This window comes from Protopterus annectens, chromosome 15.part0 (genome assembly GCF_019279795.1).
Source record: "Protopterus annectens isolate FY-2018-M chromosome 15.part0, PAN1.0, whole genome shotgun sequence".
Lineage (NCBI taxonomy): Eukaryota > Metazoa > Chordata > Ceratodontiformes > Protopteridae > Protopterus > Protopterus annectens.
The window spans coordinates 462,653,998-462,681,918 of record NC_056749.1 but is presented as its reverse complement, the minus strand read 5'-3'; the positions used below and the strand labels follow the sequence as shown (position 1 = coordinate 462,681,918).

Below are 27,921 nucleotides of genomic sequence, written 5' to 3'. Positions count from 1 at the left end.
TTCACTCCCTTAGTTTAGCAAAATACATAGTTTAAATAACACTTATGGCAAATATGCCAAGGGTGTAGATTATTAAAATGTTGTTCATTTTGTAGCATAAAATAAACAACTCGCTTTTTAAAAGCATATGCTGTTGTGTCTACAGTGGATGCCTTGCTATGCAGTTTACTTTAATTTTATATAATATTTCCTCCTGCTGTAATGGCCTTCCTGCTTTCCCCTTGTTAACTTCTTTGGTTATCACAGTTGAAGATAACCTGCATGCTCCAAATTTTGTTTGAGGTAATTCCATTTGTTACAGACCTGATTCATACTTGCCTTTTGTTAAACTCTTAATTCGGAATCTAGCATTTTAATTCTTTTACATTCCAGCCTCTACAGTAGCTTGAGGTGCTAAGTGTAGGGTACATCTAAGAGGAAAATCTGCATAACATGAAACGGGTGTTTCAGGCAAGTAATGGTGATACTCTTTTCTTGTGTGACACCTCCACCACTCTTATCGGAAACCATGGATTTTAATCATGGATTTTAATCATGGATCAGGATGGTCTTTCTCTCATTGGGGAAAAGGTCATCTTTGGGGCCGATTGTACTGATGTGATGAAAGAGGGTGCTGACTTCCACTGGAAATTATTTGTACATTCCCTGCATTCCTTACTGAGTAAACTTGTTATGGGAGAGACCAAACTCCACAATGTTAAGTTGTCAATCTCGCCTTCATTCTTGCTTGATGGGTTCGGAGCTGATCCTCGGCTCCGACTCGGCACTTGCTAAGCTCGAGAGTCACTTTTACCAGCTCGAGGCAGCCCCATATCCCATGATGCAATGCGGTAAGTACCCAGATCTCGTTTGCCGCTTCGCTGATGAGGTCCTCCTTCCTGGTAAGTGATTTTTACATTACTATTTTTGCCCCTTTTCTTAAAAAAACCTTAAAATTATTAGTTTTAACACAGTTTTAGTCCCTTTCTGACAAAAATTTTCCCTGTCTCCTTAAAACTTTTAGTCAGACTTTCTCCCATCCCATCCACCCCCTTGTTAGGGTGTGTGTGTGTGTGTCTGCTATTGATAGTTTTTTGATATATATAATTTAATTTCTTGGACTGGTGTTGTGTGTGTGTATTATTCACCATGTCTAAGGAAAGGGTCTCAGGCTTTAAGAAGTGTGACTCGTGCTGTCAGAAGATGTCTCTGACAGACGGTCACACTTCTTGCCTTTACTGCCTGGGGCCTCTTCACCTGCAGGACTCCTGTGCTATATGTCACTCTTTTAGCCAGAGAGTCCTGCAGGAAAGAAGAAATAAATTGATTTTGAGGGGCCTTCTTAAGCCGGAGGGCTCTCCGGCTAAGTCGGCCCCATCTAAGACTTCCAAGGCCCAGGCTTCTGTGTCCAAGCCTGTGGCCTCGGCTCCGACTCTTTCAGAGTCGAGATCGGCTCCGGCTGGAGCCGATTTTGGGTTACCCAAACCTTCGGCACCGATGGCTATCGGTGCCGATTCTGGTTCGACCACTTCGGTGTCGGCTCCGATCGGTTCCGACCACCATGTGGCTCAGGCATCGGTGTCGGCTCCGATCGGCTCCGACACCCTTACTTTTATGGCCGTATCGGCTCTGGCTGGAGCCGATGCATCGAAGCTACCTGTCGGTGCCGATAAGTTGTCGGTTCTGACAGTTTCTGTGGTTTCATCGGCTCCGATGGTTCCTTCGAGGAAGAGGTCTAGGTCCCCTTCCTTGGAGCCGATACTCGGCTCCGGCTCTCTCCTCGGAACGGAGCCATCGGAGCCGATCTTCAAGGTCATCCAGGCTTTCTGACCATGATTTAGAGAGAGTGGTCCGTAGATTACTAAAATCACAGGCACTGGCCCAAATGCTACATAGTCCGTCTCAGCAGACGACTATTAGTCCACACCCCATTGCAGTTCCTCCTTCGACTCTACCCCAGAGTTTGGAGTTGGAGTCTTCGGGAATAGTTTCTGCTACGGCTGAGGGACAGATACCCCTTTCTGCTCCTTCAGCCTCTACTCTTATCTCCTCTTCGAGACATTCCTTAGAGGGATTCGGTGGTCGGGCTTCCCTGGTCTTCTCCGAGGGGGTGAGTGGCATCGGACCCTTGTCCGACCCCACTCTTCCCCTTGGAGCCTCGGCCTTGGTGAGCTCGGCTCCGACATCTGCCTCGGAGCCTTCCTTTTCGGTGGGTCCTGGAGTTCCTGGCTCTTCGGAACGGGTTCTCTCGGACCTCCCTGGGAGGAGCCGAGGTGATGAAGAGTGTGCTGGCCACTGGACTCAGCCAGCAGTCTGTTCCCTTAGCTCCTCCCTCTATGGTGCCTGTAGACATCTCTGCCACTTCTCTTGCTCCCGGACCCAGAGATCCTCCGCCTCAGGTTTCCCCACTGGGAAGAACCCCCTCTTCCGAGGATTCTCCTGATTTGTCAGGAGATCCTCCGCGGAAGAGGACCTGTAAGAGGAAACACGTAGACTCCCCCAAGTCTATCACTTCAGATACTGACTTAGATGAGTCAGAGGGATCCCCAAGATCCCCTCTGAGGATGCCTCCTTCTCAGACATCCTAGAACTCCTTAGACAGAGGGGAAACTGGCCCACCAATAATCCCTCTGAGGATGAGTCAGTATACCTGGAGGCGTTTGGATCTCGGCCCTCCACCTCCTGGGTGTCTCCGCCTTTCGACCCCCTTATGCAGGTTATTGCTCGAAAGGCGTGGGCTGCTCCTGACTCTGTAGAGCCAGTTCCTAGGAGGCCTTCTAAATTTATTACTGCCCCGTCGGACAAACAATTTCTCACAAAAGGTGTCCCTGCTGATGCCATGGTGGTGGCGGCCGCCACTAAGAAGGAACTTGCAGATCCTTCCGTACCTGTCCATCCTCCTAATAAGGACTCTAGGACCATGGATAGATATGGTAAGCAGATGTTCTCTTCAGCGACCTTTGCTATGCATTCGCTGAACTACCTATGTCACTTCACCAGACTCCAGAGGGATATCCTTAAGGAGCTAGGTGAAGTTGTACAGGATCCTACAGCTGCAGGGGCTCAAGAAAAAATTGCTTCACAGCTGGGAACCCTTAACTCCATTGCTAACTCCTCCATGCGACTGATATCATATGCTGCTGATGGAGCGAGTAGGGCCGCAGGTACAGGTGTGGCTCTTAGATGCCAAGCCTGGATGCGGCTTTGTAATTTTGCAGATCCCTTTAAGGCGTCCTTCACAAACTCTCCCTTTGATGGGTCAGCTTTGTTTGGCCCTCAAGTGAAGGAAACGTTGACCAGGTGTGAGCAGGACGGCAAAACTCTTTCTGCCGTAGGAGTCCGTTTTTCCACCCCTTCTAGACCTTACCCCAAAGGACAGAAGGGTGACAAAATGTGGTTCCACAAATCCCAAGGAGTCTCGCCGGATTCACGTGGTCAGTTTACCCCTAGAGGCAGAGGGGGTAACAACAACAGACGCCGCCCTAGAGGCAGAGGGGGTCCACAAAACCAGGGAAGCAGAGAGCCTCTCTCTGACAAGCCCTATCAGCATCCCTGAGATGTTGCCCGGCTGTCCGTCCTTGGAGGCAGTCGGGGGAAGATTATCGCTGTACCCAGAAGCCTGGCGTTCCCTCACTCAAGACAGATGGGTACAGTCGATCATATCCGAGGGTTACAAAATTCCTTTCGAGGAAAGTCCTTTCTATCACTCAAATTCCCTTCCAGATGTACCACCCGGTCTAAGGGAAATTGCAGAGTTGGAAGTCTTAAAACTACTGCAAAAAAGAGCCATTCAGCCAGTTACAACAGATCATTCAGAGCCCGGAATCTACTCAAGGTTCTTTTTGGTCCCCAAAAAGACGGGAGACTGGAGACCAATATTGGATCTCAGCAGACTCAACAAGTCTGTGAGAAAGACAAGATTCCGAATGGTCACTCTTCAGTCAATCCTGCCCTTCTTGCAGAAGGACAACTGGATGTGCTCAATAGATCTTCAGGATGTGTACTATCACATAAAAATTCACAGACGCTCCAGGAGATTTCTCCGCTTTCGGCTGGGGTCCAGTCATTTCCAGTTCAGAGCCCTGCCCATTGGTCTCACTACAGCCCCCAGAGTGTTCACCAAATGTTTGGCAGTGGTCACGGCTCACCTGAGATGTCAAGGATTCCAGGTGTTTCTGTATCTCGACGACTGGCTCCTTTCAGCCACCACCAGGCATCAGCTTGTTCAAGCCAGGGATTACACAATAAATCTTTGTTCTCAATTGGGCATCTCGATCAACTCAGAAAAATCATCCTTATTGCCCTGCCAGTCTATTACTTTCATAGGCGCAAACTTAAACACTGTTCGGATGTCAGCTACCCTTATAGATCAAAGAATTTCAGACATTCAAAGTCACGTCAGGATCATTATAGCCAACAAGAAGGTACAGGCCAGAATGGTTCTAAAGGTGTTAGGCCTCATGGCTGCGGCCATTACTCTTCTTCCCCTGGCTCGCTTCTACATGCGCCTTCTTCAATGGATGTTGTTCACTCAGTGGTCTTTTCAACAACTTCCAATGCGTCACCAAATTCTGGTGACACAGATTTGCAAAAATCATCTTGCTTGGTGGATCACTTCTCCCCAGATTCACCAAGGCAGACACTTTGTACCCCCATCCCCCGTAGCCACTGTCACCACGGATGCCTCCCTGATCGGGTGGGGGGGTCATTATCAGGGCAGGATGGTTCATGGGACATGGCAGCCTTTCGAATACCACCTGCACATAAATGTCCTAGAGATGAGAGCAGTGCTTTTAACGTTGCAAGCCCTCAACGACTCTCTTCCCGTAGGGACAATTGCAGTCCACACAGACAACATGTCTGTAGTTTGGTATATCAACAAACAGGGCGGAACCAAATCCTACCCCTTGTGTTGAGAAGCGCTCAGACTTTGGCAATGGGCGATCTCCTCTCATCGGTTTCTGGTAGCAACGCACATCCCTGGGAAAACCAACATTTTAGCGGACAGATTGAGCAGAGCTATTCTCATGCCTCTCATGCCTCACGAGTGGTCTCTCAAGCAATCTATACTGGAAGAGATTTTTCTGGAATGGGGTCGCCCATGTTGCGATCTTTTTGCTACTCCTCAAAACAACAAATGCCCAGACTTCTTTTCTCTCTTCCCACTGCCAGGCCATCCCCCCAGAGACGCTCTGACCCAGGATTGGCCCCTGGGACTTCTTTATGCCTTTCCTCCTTTTCCTCTGATCCCTCAAGTTATCCAGAAAGCAACCGTTTTGAGAGCCAAATTGATTCTCATTGCTCCTTATTGGCCTCGACAAATTTGGTTTCCGTTCCTCCATCGTCACCTTTTGGTGCAGCCGTGGCATCTGGACCCAGTGCCAGATCTTCTGATTCACCAATCCGGTCAGCTGCACCGGTCTATCCCTTCTCTCAACCTCACAGCATGGTTGCTCCACTTCCTTCCTTAGCCAGGCTTCCTTTGATCTCTAACCCTGTTAGAGACATCCTAGTAGCTTCCTTAAAATCCTCTACCAGGAGGATTTATGCAAGCAAATGGAAACGTTTCTCTTATTGGGCTAAAGCCAAGAATATTGATCCCTTCACTGCTCCAGTTCAAGCAGTTTTGGATTATTTAGCGGAGATTTTTCATGCGGGCTCCTCTTCTTCCACAGTTAGAGTTCAGTTGGCTGCTATCTCGAATTTTCATGTTGGGTTCGCAGATCACAACATTATGTCCCACAGGCTTTGTAGAGCCTTCTTGAAAGGAATTTTCCTCCTGAAGCCTCCAGTCAGGAGTCCTCCTCCTCAATGGGACCTAAATTTAGTGCTGACATCCTTGATTCTTCCCCCCTTCGAGCCAGCTGTTTCTTGTTCCCTGAAATTTCTGTCATGGAAAACTTTATTCCTGGTAGCTATTACATCGGCTAGGAGGGTGTCTGAACTTCATGTTCTATCTGTTCGCCCCCCCTATCTGGTCTTCCACAAAGACAGAGCATCATTGAGAACTAACTCGACCTTTTTGCCTAAGGTCGCCTCAAAGACTAATTTGAATCAATCCATTGATCTCCCTGTATTTTTTCCAAACTATTCGAACAGATCGGAACAAAAACTACATTATCTTGATGTCCACCGCCAACTCAGATATTATTTGGACAGGACAAAACAATTCAGGAAATCCGATCAACTCTTTGTTTCCTATGCTGATAACAAGAAAGGCCTTCCTGTCTCAAAAGTGACCTTATCTAGATGGCTTTCTTCTGTCATCTCTGAAATCTATCGGCTCAGGGGAAAACAGCTGTGCTCAAAACCTAAAGCACATTCAACCAGAAGCTTAGCTACTTCTACAGCCTTTCAAGCCAGACTTCCTTTAGACACTATTTGTGCAGCGGCCACTTGGGCCACTCCTCATACTTTTGTTTCCCATTACAAATTGGATTTGGCCTCCAGGGACAGAGCCAGTTTTGGCTCTACAGTCCTCAAGAGTCTGTTCCATTGAGCCACCCAGGATAGAGGTGCTAGGGACGCAGCCCCATCAAGCAAGAATGAAGGCGAGATTGACAACTTAACATTGAGAAGTTATCTACCTACCATAACGTTCCATGTTAGTTGTCTTCTCTCGCCTTCTTTCTTGCGACCCTCCCTCCTTCCCCCAGACCTGGACAGACCTTTTTCTACAAGGAATTATTAGGCTGAAGACCATTCAGAACTGGTCCTTCTTCCATCCTGCTGGCTTTTCTTTCCTCCTTTGGGAAATGTTTATGCTTGGTGCTATTGCCCTTTTGTCATCAAACGAGATCTGGGTACTTACCGCCTTGCATCATGGGATATGGGGCTGCCTCGAGCTGGTAAAAGTGACTCTCGAGCTTAGCAAGTGCCGAGTCGGAGCCGAGGATCGGCTCCGAACCCATCAAGCAAGAAAGAAGGCGAGAGAAGACAACTAACATGGAACGTTATGGTAGGTACATAACTTCTCATTATTGTCATAGGTCTGTGCAGAGTTTGGACCCTTTCAGCATGACATGAACTGACTACACAAGTAACGCTGCAAGAAAAATAACTGTGCATGTAGTAGGTGAAAAAACATGCATCTCATCCTTTACCAGGATATGTGTGTGTTCATTCATATGAACTTGGTTGCATGATGTACAGTGTGTTTTTTTATAACAAAGGATTTGCTTCTCTGTTTTTTTACATTGAATCATTTGGGTGTGCTTTCAGGAGCCAGCAGTTTCATTACATTACATCAGTGTGACATGATACATTTTTATTTCTTCTGCTTAGGCAACGGCTGTGACACTGACAGTGTAGAAGAAGTCCACGTACATTTTAAGCTACATAATAATTGTATATTGAATTCAAAAGATCTTTGAAGTCTTGCATATGTGGACACGTGAAAAGTTATAAATATTTGTAGGTGCTGTAAAATACCAGGGGCATAGATGTGTGAAGTATTGAGTCATTAATTCTGATTATAGTAATTTAACTGAAAGAGCAAACTAAAAGCATGTTTTCCTAGAGGCTTCCTTAAAAATCCTAGATGCAGTAGCCCAAATGACAGGAGACTAGCATGATGTACTGTTGTGTTTCTATGTAATTTTTTTCTTCTGCAGAACCTAGAAACTATGTATGGAGTGTTACCATGGAGACAAAGATTTGGCTTTAGATATAACTACAAAAGACAATTGCATTACTTTTTTTTGGTACAGGGCAACACTAGGCAGGAAACAGATGTAATAATCCTTTAAAATTTCAGGTGGTATTTCTCTGGATTCAAAGCACTGCTATGGACTTTAACATGAATACTTTTTGTTTTCTTTTTGGCATTTTAAAATATGTCCTGTTTGGTGGGAATATTTTAAATTATTAAAATGGAAGCAATTATAACAGAATAATATTAGTTATGCAGGAGATGGAAAGGTGTAAATATTTAATCTCATTTTGTTTGTTGGAAGACTTTAGTCAGACGTAAGTGCACATCATTGTAGTAGTCTAGAGCATATCAGCTTCATCTTCATCTGTGAATAACAGTCAGTAGTGAGAGTCTTAAAGCACCATGGGAATTGGCATCAACTCTTGGAAGTTTATAACTCCACGTGTTGTCATGAAAGGATGCAAAACGATGATGCAGTTTAGCAGAATTTTAAGTTTCAGTTTTTAGCACGTCTTGAGAGAACGGACACATTTTAAGTAATGAGCACAGTCATTTACTATAGTATATGTCCTTTATTTTCAGCTTCCATTTGAAATGGAGGTGTACTATATCCAACATGTGATGCTATATGTTGTACCTGTCTATCTACTCAGGAAAGGAGGTAAGCCACCTCATTTTGTAAACCCTTCTGCAAGTTCCTAAAATTGCACATTGTCTGTTATTTGTTGTGCTTTTTTTATATAACTCTTGACTTATTTTTTTTCATAACCTCAAGTAATGCTGATTTTGCTTCTCTGTTTATTAAACTACAAAGTCATCATGTGAAATATTTATGTTCTTTGTCTCTGCCTACTCTGTTAATCTGTTTACCAGCCATAACATGCCTTCCTCTTCATTTTGGTTCTGAATATGTATCAGATTGTCTGCAGTCTGATTATGCAAACTTCAGCAGGTTGCTGTGATGCTGGCTTTTCAAGCTGTTTATCAGTTTTCCCTGTCTTGCACACTTAATCACTCAGTGATGATGTCATATTTTGTATGCAGTGCTGCTCACGACTGTTTGTTGTCATGCCACTGTGTTTTACATGAACTGGTGGTTGCCAGCTGTGTGTGTGTTGTTTATTAGAAGATGCCAGGGCATTGATCTCCAGTCCCTTCCTTTCTAGCAGGGCAGGAGAGCTGCTCCTGAAATGGTCAGTATTGTCTTGCTTTGAGAGAAAGCATTTCGTAAGGTAGTGAAAAAGATAAGGGGAGTTGTTAATGTCATCTGTGTGATTTTCTGACAACCTCCCTTCAGCAGTACTAATGCTTTGGCAGCTATATCTAATTCATCCTAGTGCATTCAGAAGCAGAAAATTTAAATTCTTATATTAGATCCTGAATTATATTGTCAGCAAGAAGTATTACAATTATGGCAGCTGCCAAGATGCGTGTTCTGTTTTTTGTATATTGTAAAATCATATAAGCTGTTACATTAAAATAAATCAAGTGATATAAGCTGTTACATTAAATACACTCCTAAAACAGTGGTCAGAGTATTGTAATGTAGTGTCAGGTCTTTGTGAAACAGGTGCATTATACCTGAGCTGCTGTGCATTGTGGACTTTGCTTTCATAATGGACATCTGGATGGACAGAAATGTTGGTCCAGTAGTCAGGGCATTGATGCCCCAAGTTTTTCTGTGTTTACAGTACAGTAGACCAGAGCAGACTCGAGATGGGGTTGTGAGAGTTAATCCTTCACCACTGATGTGAATCAGGGTGAGAGGCAGGATTAACAACTCCTTTGAGTTCACCATGGGTGTAGAAGCAAACTATGGGTTCCTTCTTTCTTGCGGTTCACCAGGTAGTATGAAGATGTTCCTTCAAGAATTTATTGAGTTCTTGTTTCCTTGTCATTATCCCGGGTGTCTTAAATGTTACAGTAGACAAGGAGATTGCGGCTTTTATAAAATTGTTCCTTTGTGTTATGAAGGGATTCAGGTTTGCACAGTTTTTACTCCTGTTATCCATATTTGAGACAACACATTGGACTTGGTCATTGAAGTTGGGTTCATGACCAAGAGGCTTGGTGATGAAATTTGTTTCATGGTCTGACTAGTTTGACTTTTTGGTTGTCCAGTCCCATGTAGAATTTCCCAACCTGATCTACTGCAGGAATTTGTCTGATCTTCCCCAGATTCAAGTCCCGTGATGATCAATTAATTGCCAGACTGCAGTGCAAATGACAGAAAATAGCTTGTGGATATGATGAGGGCACTCATGGTGACTTTTGATATTTTGGGATTCGTCCATGTAGGTCTGGTTCATTTCAAGCTGCAAGAGCCATGATTTGATACAGTGCTTCTTGAACTGAGGATGACTGTACGAAGGCTGGAACACAAGTGGCATCACTGCGGTCTTTTTGAGGACAGTCTTGACCAGGATAATCATTTTTTTCTACTAAGATGACATCTCCTTTTAGAAGTCAATTCGCTTTTCCTGGGAGATATCTGGAGCAACAAGATTAACAGGTATTATATTTGAAATGGTGGGAAACTGTGCAGCCCAGAATGCCTGGATACTCAGTTTTGTTCTCTGAGGAATGTGAGCAGGCTGCTCTTTTGCCACTGAGATTTACTCTGTCAGAGCAGGCTTTGCACCAATACACAAGTGAGGAATAATAGCAGCCCATTAGTGAACTGGCTGTCATCAGTTTGGTCTGAGTTCCACTACCTCACATGTGATTTGTCTTTTCCAGGTTTCCCCTGTGAGCGCTATAATTTGATGGCTTGGATTCCCTACCCTGCTTGGGTTGGAATTGTCCTTAGTATTTGAATGGACCAGGTCTAGTTCCAGATTGCCATAGCCTCTGTTGCAGGTAAAGTATTTCTGCCAGTGTTAAAGGAGACTTTGGTTACTCCAATCTGCAAAATGGCTTGTTTCGATCCTGATGACCTGGATAATCATAGACCCATCTTCAATACATCTCTTGTGGGCAGAGTTTTAGAGATGATGATTTATGAGCAACCAGATTAATATCTGTAAGAGAATGACGTGTGATGTGTTCCATTCTGGCTTTTATGCAAGACACAGTACTGACACAGTTATTGCTAGGATTTTTAACAATCTCTTTATGGTGAGGGCTCACCATTATTTTTGTTTTGGTCCTGCTGGATCTCTCATTAGCATTTGATGCAGTAGGTCATAGTATCATTTTGGATCATCTATGACACTACTGCGATACCACAGGTGTTGTCCTGAATTGGTTTGCCTTCTACCTTTTTGGGAGTTCAGTTATCTGAGGTTAATTCCTCTTTATCCTGCTGTCTCAGTTGCAGTGAATCACAGAGCTCCATGTTAGGACCATTACTTTTCACTGTGCCATTGAACCCATTAGGAAGTGTCATTTAAAGGGGAGACTTCCAGTATTCATTTCTATGGTAACAGCATGCAGCTTTACCACTCCCTTTTTTAAGATAAGTGTCTTAACATTTACCAGACTAGGTAAAGAATTCAGATGCATCTATGAATGAATGACACTGAACCTTTTGAAACTCAGAACCTCAGAGACATTCACCATGGTTGTATATGCAACTTAGTGGGATTGCTGTTTTTTAGTTTTGTCCCCTAACATCACCTTTGGTAAGGACAGAATGGAATTTGTGTCAAGGATGACAGATGTTGTTGCTGTTTCTGAGGATTAGCTGACCTTAAAAGACCAATTTCAGCAGATGTCACATTACCAGATCCTATCCAACATCTTGTTCAGTCTATCAACATCTCAACCCCAGGCACATTAGCTCTAGATCCAAACACTACCACAAACTAATAAGCAAATTCCTGAAGTTCATCACCAAGTATAGACTCAACCTAATACTTGGTGGTGATATTCACCCCAACCCTGGCCCACTCACTTCAGATACACATACACCCTCTACTTGTAATCCTAAGCTACAAACCTACAATTAATAGGCCAACTAACTCTCTCCTAGTCTATCATCTCAATATTAGAAGCATTAATAACAAGGTACATGAATTGCATGCACTTCTGGATGTCCACTCCCCTGAGATTCTCTGTTTATCTGAAACCTGGTTAAAACCTAACACTAAAGACAATGAAGTGTTACCACCTGGGTACAACATACACAGGCTGGATCGTGCTTCGAGGAAGGGGGGTGGGGTAGCTGTACTCTATAAATCTGAGTTGAATGTCACCATAGATGTAATACAACCTCCTCAGATTAATAACTCAGAGATTCTTGCCACCAAATTGCAACTTAATAAAAATAAATGCATTAATATCATCTGTATGTACATTCCCCCAGGTAACAATATATCTACATTTGAAGATATCCTGCACTGGTTATCATGTCACTACCCCCAAGAAACCCTACTACTTGGAGACTTTAACATAGACTGGGGCACCTGTTCCTTAGTATCCCCAACCACCCATATTAACCTGCATGCATTTACACAAATAATATCCACCCCTACCAGGATAGGTAAACCCAACCAAAAGGAAAGTATACTTGACTGGGTACTCAAACAGTCACCCCCAACTGTACACCTCTGGTACCCTCCTTAATGGCCTAAGGGATCACCTTCTCACATATGTAATTAAGCACAAAACCATTAATTCCCAACAACCCTTACTCAGAAAGGTTAGAAACAATAAAAACTTTGACCCTGCCAAATTCCAACAAGAACTAAACTCATGTAATTGGTCTGTTCTAAAACACCTCCCCTTAGAGGAAGCAGTAGCATACTTTAACAACAAATTCCTTGAGATCCTTGATTTGCATGCACCTGTTCGTTCAAAGAGAACCAAGGCAAAAACTACACCATGGCTTTCTATAGAGTCTAAACTCAAAATTACCCTTAGAAATAAAGCATGGGCTTTATGGCGTTCTTCTAAAGACCCTCAAGATCACATTAAATACAGGCAATCCAGGAACGAAACCAAAAAGTCAATTTTACAAGACAAAAAACAATACTACTGTAATTTACAGACAGCAAATCAAAATAACCCTCAGAAGTTTTGGGCAGGTTTAAATAATCTACTACATCCTGGAAAAACTTCAACCCCAATCCCTGCTACTACTATTGATAAAACCCCTGAAGATGTTTTGATAGTTTTAACTAATTCTTTACTGATACAATTCAAGCCCTAGCTAGCCAACTACCTCGTAGCTCCCCTGGTCCTGAAAGTAGGACCCCTAGAAACCTACTTGCGTTCAGCTTCCAACCAGTCGCCACTTCACTTATCCGTACCTTGATCAAAAAATTAAAACCCACTACACTTTCTGCTGATCAACTCCCTGCCGAGTACCTACAAAAATCAGCTGATGCTATTGCTTACCCCTACTCAATACTAATCAATCGAACCATAGTAGAAGCTAAAATTCCCACCATCTGGAAAATATCCTATGTAATCCCACTTCACAAAGGAGGCAGCTCTACTGAATTCTCCAATTATAGGCTAATAGCTATACTCTCTCCACTTGCAAAGATTATGGAAAAATGTATTCATAGACAACTCCTGCACCACCTAATCCTAAATTGCCTTATGGCAGACACTCAGCATGGCTTCCGTCCTCATCACAGCACTACTTCAGCCCTCCTAGCCTTTACTAACACCATAAACCATAATCACAACAATAATTATATATCCTCAGCCCTCTTTTTGGATCTTTCCAAGGCATTCGATATGGTTGATCACCAACTTTTAATCCACACCCTGCAAACATTCTGTCTAGATACTGGAGCCCTCCAATGGTTTCAATCCTACCTGAATGGTCAACAGCAGGCTGTCCTCTGGCAGAACAAACTCTCTAACCTTCTACCTAACACCCTCGGAGTACCACAAGGCTCTATACTAGGGCCCTTGCTGTTCTCCATCTTCATTAACGACCTTTATACTGTCATCCCAAAAGTCAGCTGTATCCAATATGCTGATGACTCTACTCTGATTTGCTCAGCCACATCTCCAGTAGAATTATGGTCAGCTACCCAGACCACCTTTAATACAATAGAAAACTGGCTTTCTGAACATCACCTGATCCTAAATCCCAAAAAAACTAAAATGCTGTTATTTTCACCAACACATAGGTCTACCGCTTTCACCTTTACCATAAAATCAAATGATGGCACAATAATCTCCCCTGACCCATCTTCAAAACTACTAGGTGTCATCATAGACAATAATCTCAAATTTGACCTACATGTTAACCAAACTGTCAAAGCCATCAATAAAAAACTAGGGTCACTTTACAGAATAAAAGCCTGCCTAACCCCTCCAGCTAAAATTGCCATAGCTCGCTCTCACCTTCTTTCAACCCTTCTGTATGCATCCCCTCTACTTTCGAATTTGAACAAGACTGTCCTTAACAAACTCTCAATTTGCTACAACCACATTGCCAGGTTTGCCACTGGGCTGCCTTTTAGGACACATCATTGCATCAATCTAAATCAGCTTGGTTGGCTTGAACTACCCAGCCTAATCCAGTATAACCAACTGATTATGGCCTATAAAATCCTCTGTAATCCGGACAATACTCCTGCACTTAAAAATATTATCACCCTCTATAACAATCCTAGACCACTTCGATCCTCTAACAAACTACTAAATCAGACTAGCAAAATTAATAACACTGTAAGTAGATCCTGGAACTCTCTTCCAGCTGATATTACCTTACTTTCTCCCTTAGGTCAATTTAAAACTAGACTCAAACAACATTTGTCACTTAACTGGCTATGTCAATGTATCAAGCCTGGCTAACTCTCTCTAGAATGTGTAAAAATCTGTTAACCAGTTTACTGTGTAATTTAATTTAATCCTGACTTGTGCTCAGGATTAGCTGTAACCTGTGGAACTTGTTTAACTTGCTTACTTATGTAATCTCTGTAAATAGTCTGTTTGTAATATGTAATGCTGTATCTGCTTAACCTTGGAGCTTTTCTCCCCGGGCCTCCGCTGAAAATGGACATGCATCCAGTCGGACTATCCCGGTCAACAAATGTAAAATAAAAATAAATAAAATAAATTGTTCCTAACTCAAGAATGTCATCTCAGTATGCACAATGTGGAAGCAGTATATCTTTTTATAGTGTTTCATGCCTTTGTATTCTCTGAGACTCTTGTAATGTCCCATACCTAAGGCTTCCAGATTGTGAAGCTGACCACTTCCAGTTATAAAAAACTCTGAGACCTGGCTGCTTAGAAGGATATAGCATTACCATCCTGTTACGCTAGTTGTGAGCTGTACTGGATGTCTATTCATCAGCAGATAATTTTAAGATTCTACATTTTTGAGTTCCAGCTATCTTTGAGATCTTTTTACTTTGCACGATTAACCAGGTTCTCTGTGTTTTTCTACCAGTGCTGAAATTCCTGGTGTGCAGCACAAATATGCTGCCTTCTAGGCCTTGTCTTATCAAGGGCAACACTAGAACATGCCACCTATGTTTTCAAGTGCTGCTTGAAAACCTATACGTGTACATAAGTGTGTGTATATATAAATATATATATATATATATATATATATATATATGTATTTTTTATATATGTGTCTGTGTGTGTGTGTATATGTATATATATATATATATATATATATATATATATATATATATACACACGTATCTTTTTTATATATGTGTCTGTGTGTATATATAATGTATTTTTTTATATATGTGTCTGTGTGTGTGTGTATATATATATATATATATATGTATTTTTTATACATGTCTGTGTGTGTGTGTGTGTGTATATATATATATATATATGTATATATATATATGTATATATATATATATATATATATATATATATATATATACATATGTATGTATATATATATATATATATATATATATATGTATTTTTATACATGTCTGTCTGTGTGTGTATGTATATATATATATATATATATATATATATATATATATAAAATAATGTGCATCTTCTTTCAGCTGCTCCCATTAGGGGTTGCCACAGTGGATCATCTGTTTCCATTTCTTCCTGTCCTCTGCATCTTGCTCTGTCACACCAACCACCTGCATGTCCTATCTCAACACATCCATAAACCTTATCTTAGGCCTTCCTCTTTTCCTGTTACCTGACTGCTTCATCCTTAGCATCTTTTTCCCAGTATACTCTGCATCCCTCCTCACCACATGTCCAAACCAACATAATCTTGCCTCTCTGGCTTTGTCTTCAACCCTTCCAACCTGGGCTGACCCTCTAATATACTTATTCCTAATCCTGTCCACCCTCGTCACACCCAGTGCAAATCTTAACATCTTTAACTCTGCCACATTCAGCTCTGACTCCTGCCTTTTTGTCAGTGCTACTGTCTCCAACCCATATAACATAGCTGGTCTCATTACCCTCTTGTAGACCTTCCCTTTCACTCTTACCGGTACTAGTCTGTCACAAATCACTCCTGACACTCTTCTCCACCCACTCCATCCTGCCTGTACTCTCTTCTTCACCTCTCTTCCACACTCACCATTACTCTGAACTGTTGATCCCAAGTATTTAAACTCATCCATCTTCACCACCTCTACTCCCTGCATCATCACCATTCCTCTGTCCTCCCTTTCATTCACACACATATATTCTGTATTAGTCCTGCTGACCTTCATTCCTGTTCTCTCTAGAGCATATCCCCACCTCTCCAGGGTCTCCTCCACCTGTTCCCTACTCTCACTACAGATCACAATGTCATCTGCAAACATCATAGTCCACGGGGACTCCTCTCTGATCTCGTCTGTCAACCTGTCCATCACCATTACAAATAAGAAAGGGCTCAGAGCTGATCTTTGATGTAATTCCACCTTAAACGCATCTGTCACTCTCACCGCTGTCACAATACCATTGTACATATCCTGTACCACTCTTACATACTTCTGACACTCCCGACTTCCTCATACAGTACTACAACTCCTCTCTAGGCACCCTGTCATATGCTTTCTGTAAGTCCACAAAGACACAATGCAACTCCTTCTGACCTTCTCTGTACTTCTCCATCAACACTCTCAGAGCAAACATTGCATCTGTAGTGCTCTTTCCTAGCGTGAAACCATACTGCTGATCACTAATCATCACCTCCCTTCTTAAGTGCATATGTATGTGTGTGTGTGTGTGTGTGTGTGTGTGTGTGTGTGTGTGTGTATATATATAGATATATATTTTTTTTTTTAAATATATTTATTGGTTCATATTATTTGGCTAACGGCCCTAGAGCCCTTACAAGCCTAGCCATATTTATCCTGAGTTGCCCCAGTTGTCAGTGGTTAGGTGAGTGAAGTTCACAGAGGTAAGGGTCTGTGGTAGTTAATAGCGACTTCCTCTGTCTCAGAGGGTCATGGGTCCAAGAGTGAATTTGCAGTCATTGAGCTAGGTTGTGTTTGAAGAGAGTTAGGGAGAAGCTCTGTTTCATTTGAATTGGAAGCTTGTTCCAGATAAGTGGCAGTCTCTGGGAGATGCATCTCTCTGTCAAGCATGACTTGTTCATGTCAGAGGCTAGGATAAGATCCCTGGAGCAAGTGACTCTTGTGCAGTTTTATTTGAATGTGCCTCATTTCCATCATGGCCGGGTGAGAGACTGCCCTGTAAGCCAAGATCAAGTCACCCCTTAGCAACCTGCAGGAGACAAAATACAGTGACAGGGCTTTGTCTTTCTGCATAAGACTTGTTTTGTGTATCCTGTAATATCTTTGTGGAAAACCTCTGTGGTCTCTCCACAGCTGTTGCAAGTGTCTGGCGAGGTACATGCAAAAGGAGCATTGTACTCCATTACTGGTCTGATGAAGGCCGAATATAATGGAATTATAACCTCCTTAGGTCTAGATGCAATGCCTTTACCTATAGGATGTGCCACATAGAAGGATTCCCTTACTACTGTGGATACGTGGTGGTCAAAGTTTGGGTTGCTATCAACCCCAAGTATCCAGATCACATACCACTGGGTTTACGCTTGGGGGGGGGGTGCTGTCTTTAATGTAATTAGCAGGGATTACCAGCTTTCCCAAAGGGTATAATAATAATAATGCATTTTTTTCCATTTAGGTTTAATCCATGGCTTTGGCACCAATTATTTGTCTGTATTAACCCTGGCTGCAGTATGTTAACATCGTTGGGCAACTCAATGATTGCTTCCAGTTTGCAATAGTCAGAGAACTTGGTCAGCCACAGGCCGTCCAAGTTTGCCTGGACTTCTGAGAAATAAATTCCAGACAGTAAGGGGCCCAGCATAGAACTCTGGTACACCACTGGTGACTGGTCTTTTGCTAGAAGTGAAGTCACCCACTTTGACAGTGTGTGTGTCCTGTTGGTGAACCAGTTGGCTACCCATCTGATAATTTTGAAGTTAATTCCCAGTTGGGAGACTTTCTCTGTAATATCCGAGTGGGGGATTGGATTATTTCAGATGCCTTGCCCAAGTCAAGATAGGTGGTATGCACGGTCTTTCCCTCATCCAGGGCCTTGGTGACTTTCTCAAAGAAGTCAGCCATGTTTAGCAGCCATGATCTACCTTTAACAAATCCGAACTGGGCTGGGTTTAGAGTTTGGAGATTACCTATGTCCTTTTTAATAATGTCCATAATGATTCTTTCTATAGCCTTGCAGATGAGGGTAGTCAAGCTTATGGGCCTGTAATTTGCAGGTTTGGTTGATGGTCCCCCTTTGAGCAGAGAGATTACAGTTGCTGTCCTCCATTCTGCCGGAACATAGCCATTTCAGAGGGATCCAAGTAGGTGTGCTATGTCATGTTTTAAGGTGTTGCAACCTGGGATGTTGCCTGGTCCCATTGATGCTGCATTTTTGGCCTTGGAGAGCGCCAAGATGACCTGTTCTCTTGAGAGACTAGGCTGAAGAGCGGTGGCAGGTATACTTTGGTGAATAATTGGAGGAGACTAGGGGTGAAGTTTGCTCCAAGTCTGTCAGCTAACAGGTTAGCTGTTTGCTTTGGTTGAGTATGGGTGGTGTCAACCACAACAGGTTCAGCACATAGCTGGGTATTCCTTTTTAGATTTTAGATGTTGTTAAAGAATGCCTTGTTGATTATCCTTAGCTAAGGAGGCTATTTTTGCTTTGTAATTAGCTTTGAAGAACTTGACAAGCTCTTTAATTTGTTTGTTTATGCTAGAGAGGAATGTCTTCTGCTAAGCCAGATGTTCTTCGTGTTTCACTGTTGCAGTCATTACATTTGGGTAATCCTGCTGGCAGGTTGCCCTCAGTCGACCTGAATTCCAAAGTCTTGGGTCCTGCGTCGGTTGCTGTCACCCCTTCCCTGACGTCAGGGGTATAAAAGATGCAGCCAATGCCATTTTCTTCAGTCTTTCTTGCCGCGTGGTGCCCAAAGCAGAAGCAGTTCGCAAGTGCCGGTCGGCCAACTCCTGAGATTTTTGTGTTCGAGTTTCAGATCCGAAGTCTTCATTAAAGCTAACTACCCCATTGGGGAAACTTTTTTCTTGCTCCAGACGATGTCAGAAGAAGTTAATTGCATTTCTTGTGGAAAGCAAATACCTCATAAGGACTTTCATTCTTACTGTATTCCTTGCCTTGGCCCTGGCCATGACACTTCAAGTTATCTGTTTTGTGCTAGATTTAACCAACGCACTATTAAGCGTCAGTATGACTTTGCATTAAACTATTTTGGGCACATATTTAATTATAAAATGTCGTCGGATAGCCATCCGACTACCGGAGTTCACAAAAAAACGCAAAGAAAAAGATTGACAACCGAGGCCCAACACCGACAATGAAGCTTCTCCTAAGCCACTCGCCGGTTCTCAGTGAGTCGCTTTCACAGCCCCTGACACCTGCTACTTTAGAGTTGCAGGCCGCTACTGACTCCCATGTGGAGTCGGCTATACCACTCGAAACTCAAGGTATTGGAGCCTCGGACATTATTCCCTCAGATGAGTCCGGAGCCGCTGAGCAGGCACCGGCTTCTGAGGGTGTATTCAGACCTAAACATCTATACATTAAACCAACTACAGCTTCAAAGGCAAAGACTAAAGCACCTTTAAAGACAAAGAAACCTACTCAAGAGCCACATGGACAGGCCTCCATGCCCAAAAAACAGATGTTCAAAATGGCCGAAGACATGATTACCTTGATCAGGGGTTCCCATCCCCCTCCTGATAAGAGGCCTAGGCAAGAGACAGACTATGAATCTTCAGATCAGGTTTCTGTTTCTTCAGATTCCTCTTCTGATCAGGAATATTCACTTCCCCCCTATGAGGATTCTGATGCTGAAGAATCTGTTCCTTCAATTTCTCCTGAGGACTGTTCTTTTGGGGAAACCTTGCATATCATGAGGGAACATTTCCACTGGGAGAGCCAAGATTTTTCAGAATCTAAAAAGAAGCTCACAGACTTCCTTTTACTACCTCAACACAGGCCTCTAGCCATTCCACCTGTGTTAGACATTGTAGATGATGTGTTTTCTGATTCTAGTCTGACCCCTGACTCCTTACCTCCAGCGCCTGTTAAGCCTGACAGATATTACAGGGTTCCTGACCGTCATAAATTCCTTTTCAAAAACCCTACTGCAGTCCCAGAAACTATTTCACAGGGTCCCAAAGGGATTAAGGCTTCCGCTGCAAAAAAACCTACCCCCTCTGAGTGATTCTAGGTCACTGGGTAGATGAGGAAAAAAGGTTTACACATCTGCTACCTTGGCTGTAAGGGCCTTAAACTGTCAGTTTCATATGCTGAAATATCAGCAACATGTCATGACATTGCTTAAACAGAAAATGTTGTTAAACTCTGAATGTGCAGAAAACAAAGAAATGCAGGATTTATTGCATGCAGCTGAACAAGTTGGAAAGCATAATTTGCAATGTGGTTTTGATTCTCTTGAGGCCTCCTGCAGGGCTGCAGTTACGGGTTCTGTAATTAGGCATGCATGGTTAAAGGAACAAAATCTGCCTGATCATGTCAAAGTTAAATTATCAGATGCACCGTTACAGCATGATACTTGGTGTTAAAGCAGAAGAGGTGTTAAAGAAAATGGAGGACAAAGCTAAATCTATGCAAACTGTCAAAGATTTTTTTTACAAGTACAGCCACCTAGGTTTAGTAGGCACTGGCATACAAAGAATTGGTCCTTTCCAGTGTCAGACAGACCTCAAATGGACAAATCCAGATGCCCTAGAGGCAGGTCCCAGGCACAAGGTTCATACAGGTCAAAGCAATGGGGTGCTTCTACCTCCAAAAGTGGAGAAGACAAATCACAGCCATACAGGAAACAGTCCCAATGACTTCCTCCTGGTAGCACCTTTAGGGGGGAAAATAGCACTATTTTCTCAGAATTTGGCACATTATTACCCAAGACAAGTGGGTTCTAAACATAGTGTCACAAGGCTACAAGTTTCAATTCCATACCCTGCCAAAGACGAATGGTTGGCCAGATCTGCCAAAAAAAATCAATGGGCAGAGGCACAAAAACAAGTCTCATCCCTCATGGACATGGGGGCTATTCAACAAGTACCACAGCAAGAGCAGGGACAAGGATTTTACTAGACTGTTCTTGGTACCCAGAAAGGACAAAGCCTGGAGACCAGTACTGGGCCTATCTATTCTAAACACTTTCCTGGATATACCAAAATTCAAAATGTTGACCTTGCAGCAGCTAATGCCCGTGCTGGGCAAAAAGGCTTGGCTCATGACTTTAGACCTTAAAAGAGGCATACCTTCATGTCGCAATCAGACAATCATGCAGAAGATACCTCAGATTCAAAGCTGGCTCAATGCATTACCAATTCTCTGCACTGCCCTTTGGCTTATCTACTGCGCCTAGGGTCTTTACAAAGTGCCTGGCACCAGTAATTGCTTTCTGCAGACAGAGGAATACAAATATATCCTTACTTGGACTACTGCCTAATTCAAGCAGAGAATAAGGACATTCTACTGCAGCATCTGGCGTTTGTGAAAAGACTTTTAACATGCCTAGGGTACATAGTCAATGAAAAGAAATCAAAACTAGTACCCTCTCAAGAGATAATATTCCTGGGTGCAAGCTTAAATACAACTGCCCAGATGACTTATCTCACACCAGACAACGGTAACTGACTACCTATTTCAAAAGATTGGCAACAAAGGCCCAGTTATCTGCAAGAAAGATTCTGCAGGTTTTGGGCTTCATGGCATCCTGCATCCTACTAATTCCATATGCAAAACTGCATATGAGGAAACTTCAATGGTACCTAAAAAGTGTCTGGACGCAACATTGCCACAGCTTGGAAACAGTGATTACTCTCATTCCCTGCCTGCAACAGGAGTTTTGATGGTGGGCGAAGGCTTGTCACCAAAACAAGGGACAGCCATTCACATTACCCCCAGCCAGGCAGAACCTAACAACGGATGCATCAGATTATGCCTGGGGGGGCCCACATGGCAGGAAGAGGCATTCAGGGCACCTGGTCCACAAACCAAATGCATCTGCATATCAATCAAAAAGAGATGCTAGCTGTCCAAAATGCCCTGACAGCCTTCAAGGACCTTCTTCATCCGGGACAACTACTGATAAAGACAGACAACACCACGGTCATGTGGTATATAAACAAGCAGGGGGGCACACATTCTTACCCCCTTTGCAGACTAGCCATGGCTTTATAGGACACAGCATTGACTTACCAAGTTCTTCTGCAGGCACAATTTCTGCCAGGAAAGGAAAATACTCTGGCAGACGAATTAAGCAGAAACCTCATGGATCCACACGAATGGCAGCTGGATCGACAAGTCTTCAGCATGATAACAAAGAAATGGGGAGGCCCGGACATAGATCTATTTGCCTCCCCTCACAACTATGAACTAAAAAGATTCTGCACAAGGATTTATCACAGACAAGCATGGAAAGTGGACACCTTATCTTTCAACTAGAAAAACCTATCAGTATATGCCTTTCCTCCACTGCCTCTCCTCCCCAAGGTACGCCTAAAGGTCAGACAGGAGAAACCAAAGATGATACTGATTGCCCCAGACTGGCCCCACCAGTACTGGTATCCGATCTTAAGGAACTTGTCTTAATGCCCAGCCTGGACTTTACCTCTTAACGCCTCATCTACTGTCCCAACAAAGTAATCAGATCCTGCACAACCAACTCAGGACCCTAAACCTGACAGCATGGTGGATAATGTAGCCATACAAAGCACACCTCTCAGTAAAGCTGTGATGGATGTCATTTTGGAAGCCAGAAGGCCTAGTACTAGGAAATCTTATGCTAGAAAATAGAAGAGATTTTGTGCTTGGAACCAGGCACAAGGAACTGATACAGCTGTACCAAGTATTCCTCAGATTTTGTAATACTTAACTGAGATGCTGGACAAAGGCCTGTCTTTTTCATCAATTAAATTTCATGCCTCTGCCATTTCTGCTCATTACAATACAGAGCCACCAATCTTTTCTCATCCTTTATTAAGGCAGTACCTCAGAGGGGCCAAAAATTTAAGGCCTCAAAGGAGATCACCAATTCCTGCATGGGACCTCAATTATGTCTTGGAAAAACTCACCCTACCTCCTTTTGAACCAGCTGCTACTGCTGATATAAAGTTTTTGTCTTGGAAAACAGCTCTGCTCCTAGCAATAACTCCTGCAAGACGAGTGTCAGAGCTACAGGCACTCATGGCTGTGAAACCTTTTATAATTTTTTATCCAGACAGGGCCTCTCTGAGGACAAACCCAACATTTATGCCTAAGGTGGTGTCCAGTGTGTCCCTTAACCAAACTATTCATTTGCCAACTTTTTATCCAAGTCCACAGAACAAGGGGGAAAGAATTCTCCATTCTTTGGACATACACAGATAGCTTAGATTCTATTTGGACAAAACTAAAATTTTCAGGAAAACAGAGCAATTGCTAGTGGCATATGCTGCAGGATCACAAGGAAAGGCCATCTCCAAACAGACTATTTCAAAGTGGATAAGGCCACTGCATTCATTTCTGCTATTCACAGCATGGCAAGCCAGTGCCTAAGGACATTAGGCCACATTCAGCCAGAGCTGCAGCCACTTCAGCAGCCTTTCTCAGGGGAGTACCAACTAAGGACATTTTAGAGGCTGCTACTTGGGAGTTCAATACACACCTTTACAAAGCATTATCATCTGCCACTTTATTCTAAATCCAGGGCAGGCTTTGCCACTGCAGTTCTGCAGGGCCTCATAGCCGTTCCTAATGCTGTTTAGCTCCAGCCTCCCAACCATAGCTTTGGGACTCTACCCAAATGTAATGACTGCAACAGTGAAACACGAAGAACATAGTACAGTTGTGTGCACTTACCATAAATGTAGATGTTAGAGCGTATTCAGTGTTGCAGTCCGGGTTACCCACCCACCATCCCCCTTATTTCTGCTGGAACTTATCTTTCCTTCTCTGATCTATACAACCAATGTGGTGTATTTGCTTGTAGATGAAGGTAAAGTTTATATTAGTGCATGTATGTTTTATATATACATAGATATATATATTTTGGCTACCATTTAGAGGGCACCTGACATCTGGGGCAAGAAAAACTGAAGAAAATGGCGTCATTTATACCCCTGACGACCTGACGTCAGGGAAGGGGCGACAGCAACCGATGCAGGACCCAAGACATTGGAATTCAGGCTGACTGAGGGCAACCTGCCAGTAGGATTACCCAAATGTAATGACTGTAGCAGTGAATGCACTCGAACTTCTACATTTATGGTAAGTGTACACAACTGTACTTTCCCTCTTGTTCTTGGATATTAGTTTCTTTCTCTTATGTAGCATCTTTATACTGGAGGTCCACCAGGGTGATTTTTTTTTTTTTTTTTTTTTTTTTTTTTGTCAAGACCTGGTTTTAATCTAGTCAGGTACAGATGATTCTATACAACTGCTTAAGTGTTAAGTTACAGAGCATTGATGTACACCTCTGCATAGGAGTCTGTATTTCTGCCTTCAAGGGGACTTTGAAACTTGTACCATCACTTAGTAGGAGGTAGTTTGTCTTTGAAAAATACTTGTGTTATCTGATTTTATAATTATATCGAATGAGGCTGATTTATGGTCCAATTTTTACCAGGGAGGACATCACGTGGGGGAGGTGGCACATTGCTCTTCCATGTTTGCGAGTACTATGTCCAGGGCATTTGAGCCTTTTGTGGTAGTACTGACTAGCTGTTCCAGAGCATTTGCATTGACAGAGTCAAAGATCCTGTGAGCCAGCATGTCCGTGGTTGTGTATGTTTCCCAGACTATGGTAGGATAATTAAAATCACCCATGAGTAAGGTGCTGGGGTGTATGATGGCAAAGTGACTCCATTAAGTCCCAGGTATGTGGTATGCTTTTTCTGTTTCATGGTGGGAGGCCTATAGCTAGCTATGATGTGGTAGCTGACTTTGCCTATAGTTAATTGGACATGGAGTAGCTCAGGAGAATCATAACTGTTTGACCAGTCTTGAGGTGTACTTATCCTTAATGAAGATGGATATGCTTTCATGTTCAGTTTGTGTTCTGAACATATGGAAGGCATTGTAGCCCTGCACAGCCGGGTGCTTTCCATACCTTTGAACCATGTCTTGGTGAATGCATAGATGTCAGCATCTTCCAAAGTGAGGAGTGCTTCCAGGGAGTGCAGTTTCTTGTAGATTCCTGGCATTAAGCAGCAGTACCTTGAGTTTATTTAGAGAGGATTTTGTTATGTTGGGAGGTTGGTTATTTTGACACTGCCAAAAAAGGCACAATAGGGGTGGCTATTGCCTTTGCCAGTATCCAAAAGCCCTGATGAGACAGGTCCAGACTATCTCTGGCAAAGCAGCGTGGCCTGTCGACCATGTCTTCTCAGACTGACAGATAATGGATTAATTTGGACTAACACCAGCAGCTAAGCCAGTTGTTAAAGAAGTATACAGCTGATTCCTTCCTTTATACCACAGCTACTCTAGGATGCAGTAACACACACACGACCATCAGTCTCAGCCCCTTGTATGACTGCGTACACCTCAGATATTTGCTTGCAGTCAAATTAATGAGCAAATACCTAAGCAACAGGCTAAAAAATCTTTCACCTCACAGCTATGAAAGCCATACAGTGTAACCCATTGCACCCATGCCCCCCAGCTCAAGAATCAGAGAAAGATCAAAATTAGGAACAGATCTTAAGTATATAACTATTGTAAACCTAAAAACAGGTTTTGCATTAGCACACATTTTCTGAAATCATTATTTAGTGGCTGCAATACTTTGAGAAAGCCTCCAGTGTAACAAGCAACAGACCACAAATATGTGGCAGAATTGGGGACATTTGAGAAATGAGCCCTCTGAACATGCTCATACACACCTGTGACTGTCCGTTAAAACCACTTTTATAACTGTACGTCTCCAATATCTGCTTGAGATCAAGTCAATGAATTAAGCAATGATTTAGAAATGCCTCTCATCTCACTGCTTTCAGAACCAGATTATGTAACCCATTTCATCTCCCATCTGCCCTCTTAACCTCTTAACACAAGAGTCACGGCTAGCCAAAAAAATCAGGAGCACATTTAAAAAAATTCTGTTATGTAGTTAGAAAGTTGCTAGAACAGCAAACTTTGCATTAGCAAACATGTTTGAAGGATGCAAAGTCTAAACACTGACAAGCCTTTGGTCATTTAATGACTCCAATCCAACACAAATTGCCAAAACCCCACAAATTTTGCTTGGAACAGGCCAAAATACTTCTCAAAGTTTTTGTTCAAAGTTTTTGTTCATGAATTCTGAGCAAAGCCAAAAAGAAAAATAATGGGGGGCAGTTTTTCAATATTTGAATTTATTTTATCTATTTGTTAACCAGGTAAACCCACTGGACAAATTGCCCATTTTTAGGGATGACCCAGTTACTAGAGATTGAGACTTGCTCAAAGTCCCACAGCAAATTGAGGGGAAGGGATCAAACCCTATACTTTTGAATACAGGAACAGTTCATTAACAGCTCAGAACTTTTGACAAACAATTCTAATTCATTTTAAAGTTAACAGTCAGTGTATTGCATGAACATCCATTTTTTGAACAGTAATAACTATGAAACGCTGTCTGGTATTATGAACTTACTCTAATTCACAGTGATTTACAATACAGTGTAGAATGTAGTTGACGGGAAGGATACGAGTAAAAGTTGGAGATACTGTGAAAAATTGAGAAAAGATGGCAGGCAGACAAATGTAAGTCATTTAAAAAGAGTAATGGGTGCTACATTGATATGCATATTCTGTACAATAAGAACTATGGAGCAGTAATGATGACACGACTGAATGACTATAACCCTCGGTAATTTACCAGAGAAAATCAAAAGTTTAAAAGGGATGGCAAAAACATGAGGCAATATCAGAAACAATGCCCTGCAAAATCAGAGATAAATGAGAGGCAGATTAATAACTTTAATGCACTTAAAAAGTTAATGGAACAAGAGGATTTGCATTGACAAGTGTTTTCTGAACAGTATGAACTATAAATTGATAATGGCTGGCATTGTTGATGGCACGTGTGACCACACGTATATACACCTTGCCAGTTCCACACCAAACACCTAGACATCTTCAGCACTGTGCAGTACCAAACACCTAGACATCTTCGGCACTGTGCAGTACCAAACACCTAGACATCTTCGGCACTGTGCAGTACCAAACACCGAGACATCTTCGGCACTGTGCAGTACCAAATGCCGAGGCATCTTCGGCACTGTGCAGTACCAAATGCCGAGGCATCTTCAGCACTGTGCAGTACCAAACGCCGAGGCATCTTCAACACTGTGCAGTACCAAACGCCGAGGCATCTTCAACACTGTGCAGTACCAAACGCCGAGGCATCTTCAGCACTGTGCAGTACCAAACGCCGAGGCATCTTCAGCACTGTGCAGTACCAAACACCGAGACATCTTCAGCACTGTGCAGTACCAAACGCCGAGGCATCTTCAGCACTGTGCAGTACCAAACGCCGAGGCATCTTCAACACTGTGCAGTACCAAACGCTGAGGCATCTTCAGCACTGTGCAGTACCAAACGCCGAGGCATCTTCAGCACTGTGCAGTACCAAACGCCGAGGCATCTTCAGCACTGTGCAGTACCAAACGCCGAGGCATCTTTAGTACTGTGCAGTACCAAACATCTAGACGTCTTCAGCACTGTGCAGTACCAAACACCTAGACGTCTTCAGCACTGTGCAATACCAAACACCTGGATGTCTTCAGCACTGTGCAGTACCAAATGCCGAGACGCCTTCAGCACTGTGCACTACCAAACGCCGAGACGCCTTCAGCATTATGCAGTACCATATTTTTACCGTCCTAATCCTATAT

General features: G+C 43.0%; 1 protein-coding gene across 1 annotated transcript in view; it reads left to right on the top strand.

Annotated features, from left to right (window-relative positions):
• Positions 1–27,921, top strand: part of TMEM164 (transmembrane protein 164) — a 1,027,811-nt gene that overhangs the window by 583,896 nt on the left and 415,994 nt on the right. The window contains exon 4 of the mRNA XM_044057200.1: positions 8,216–8,294. Within this exon, the coding sequence (XP_043913135.1) occupies positions 8,216–8,294 (79 nt within the window). The remainder of the gene's footprint in view (positions 1–8,215; positions 8,295–27,921) is intronic.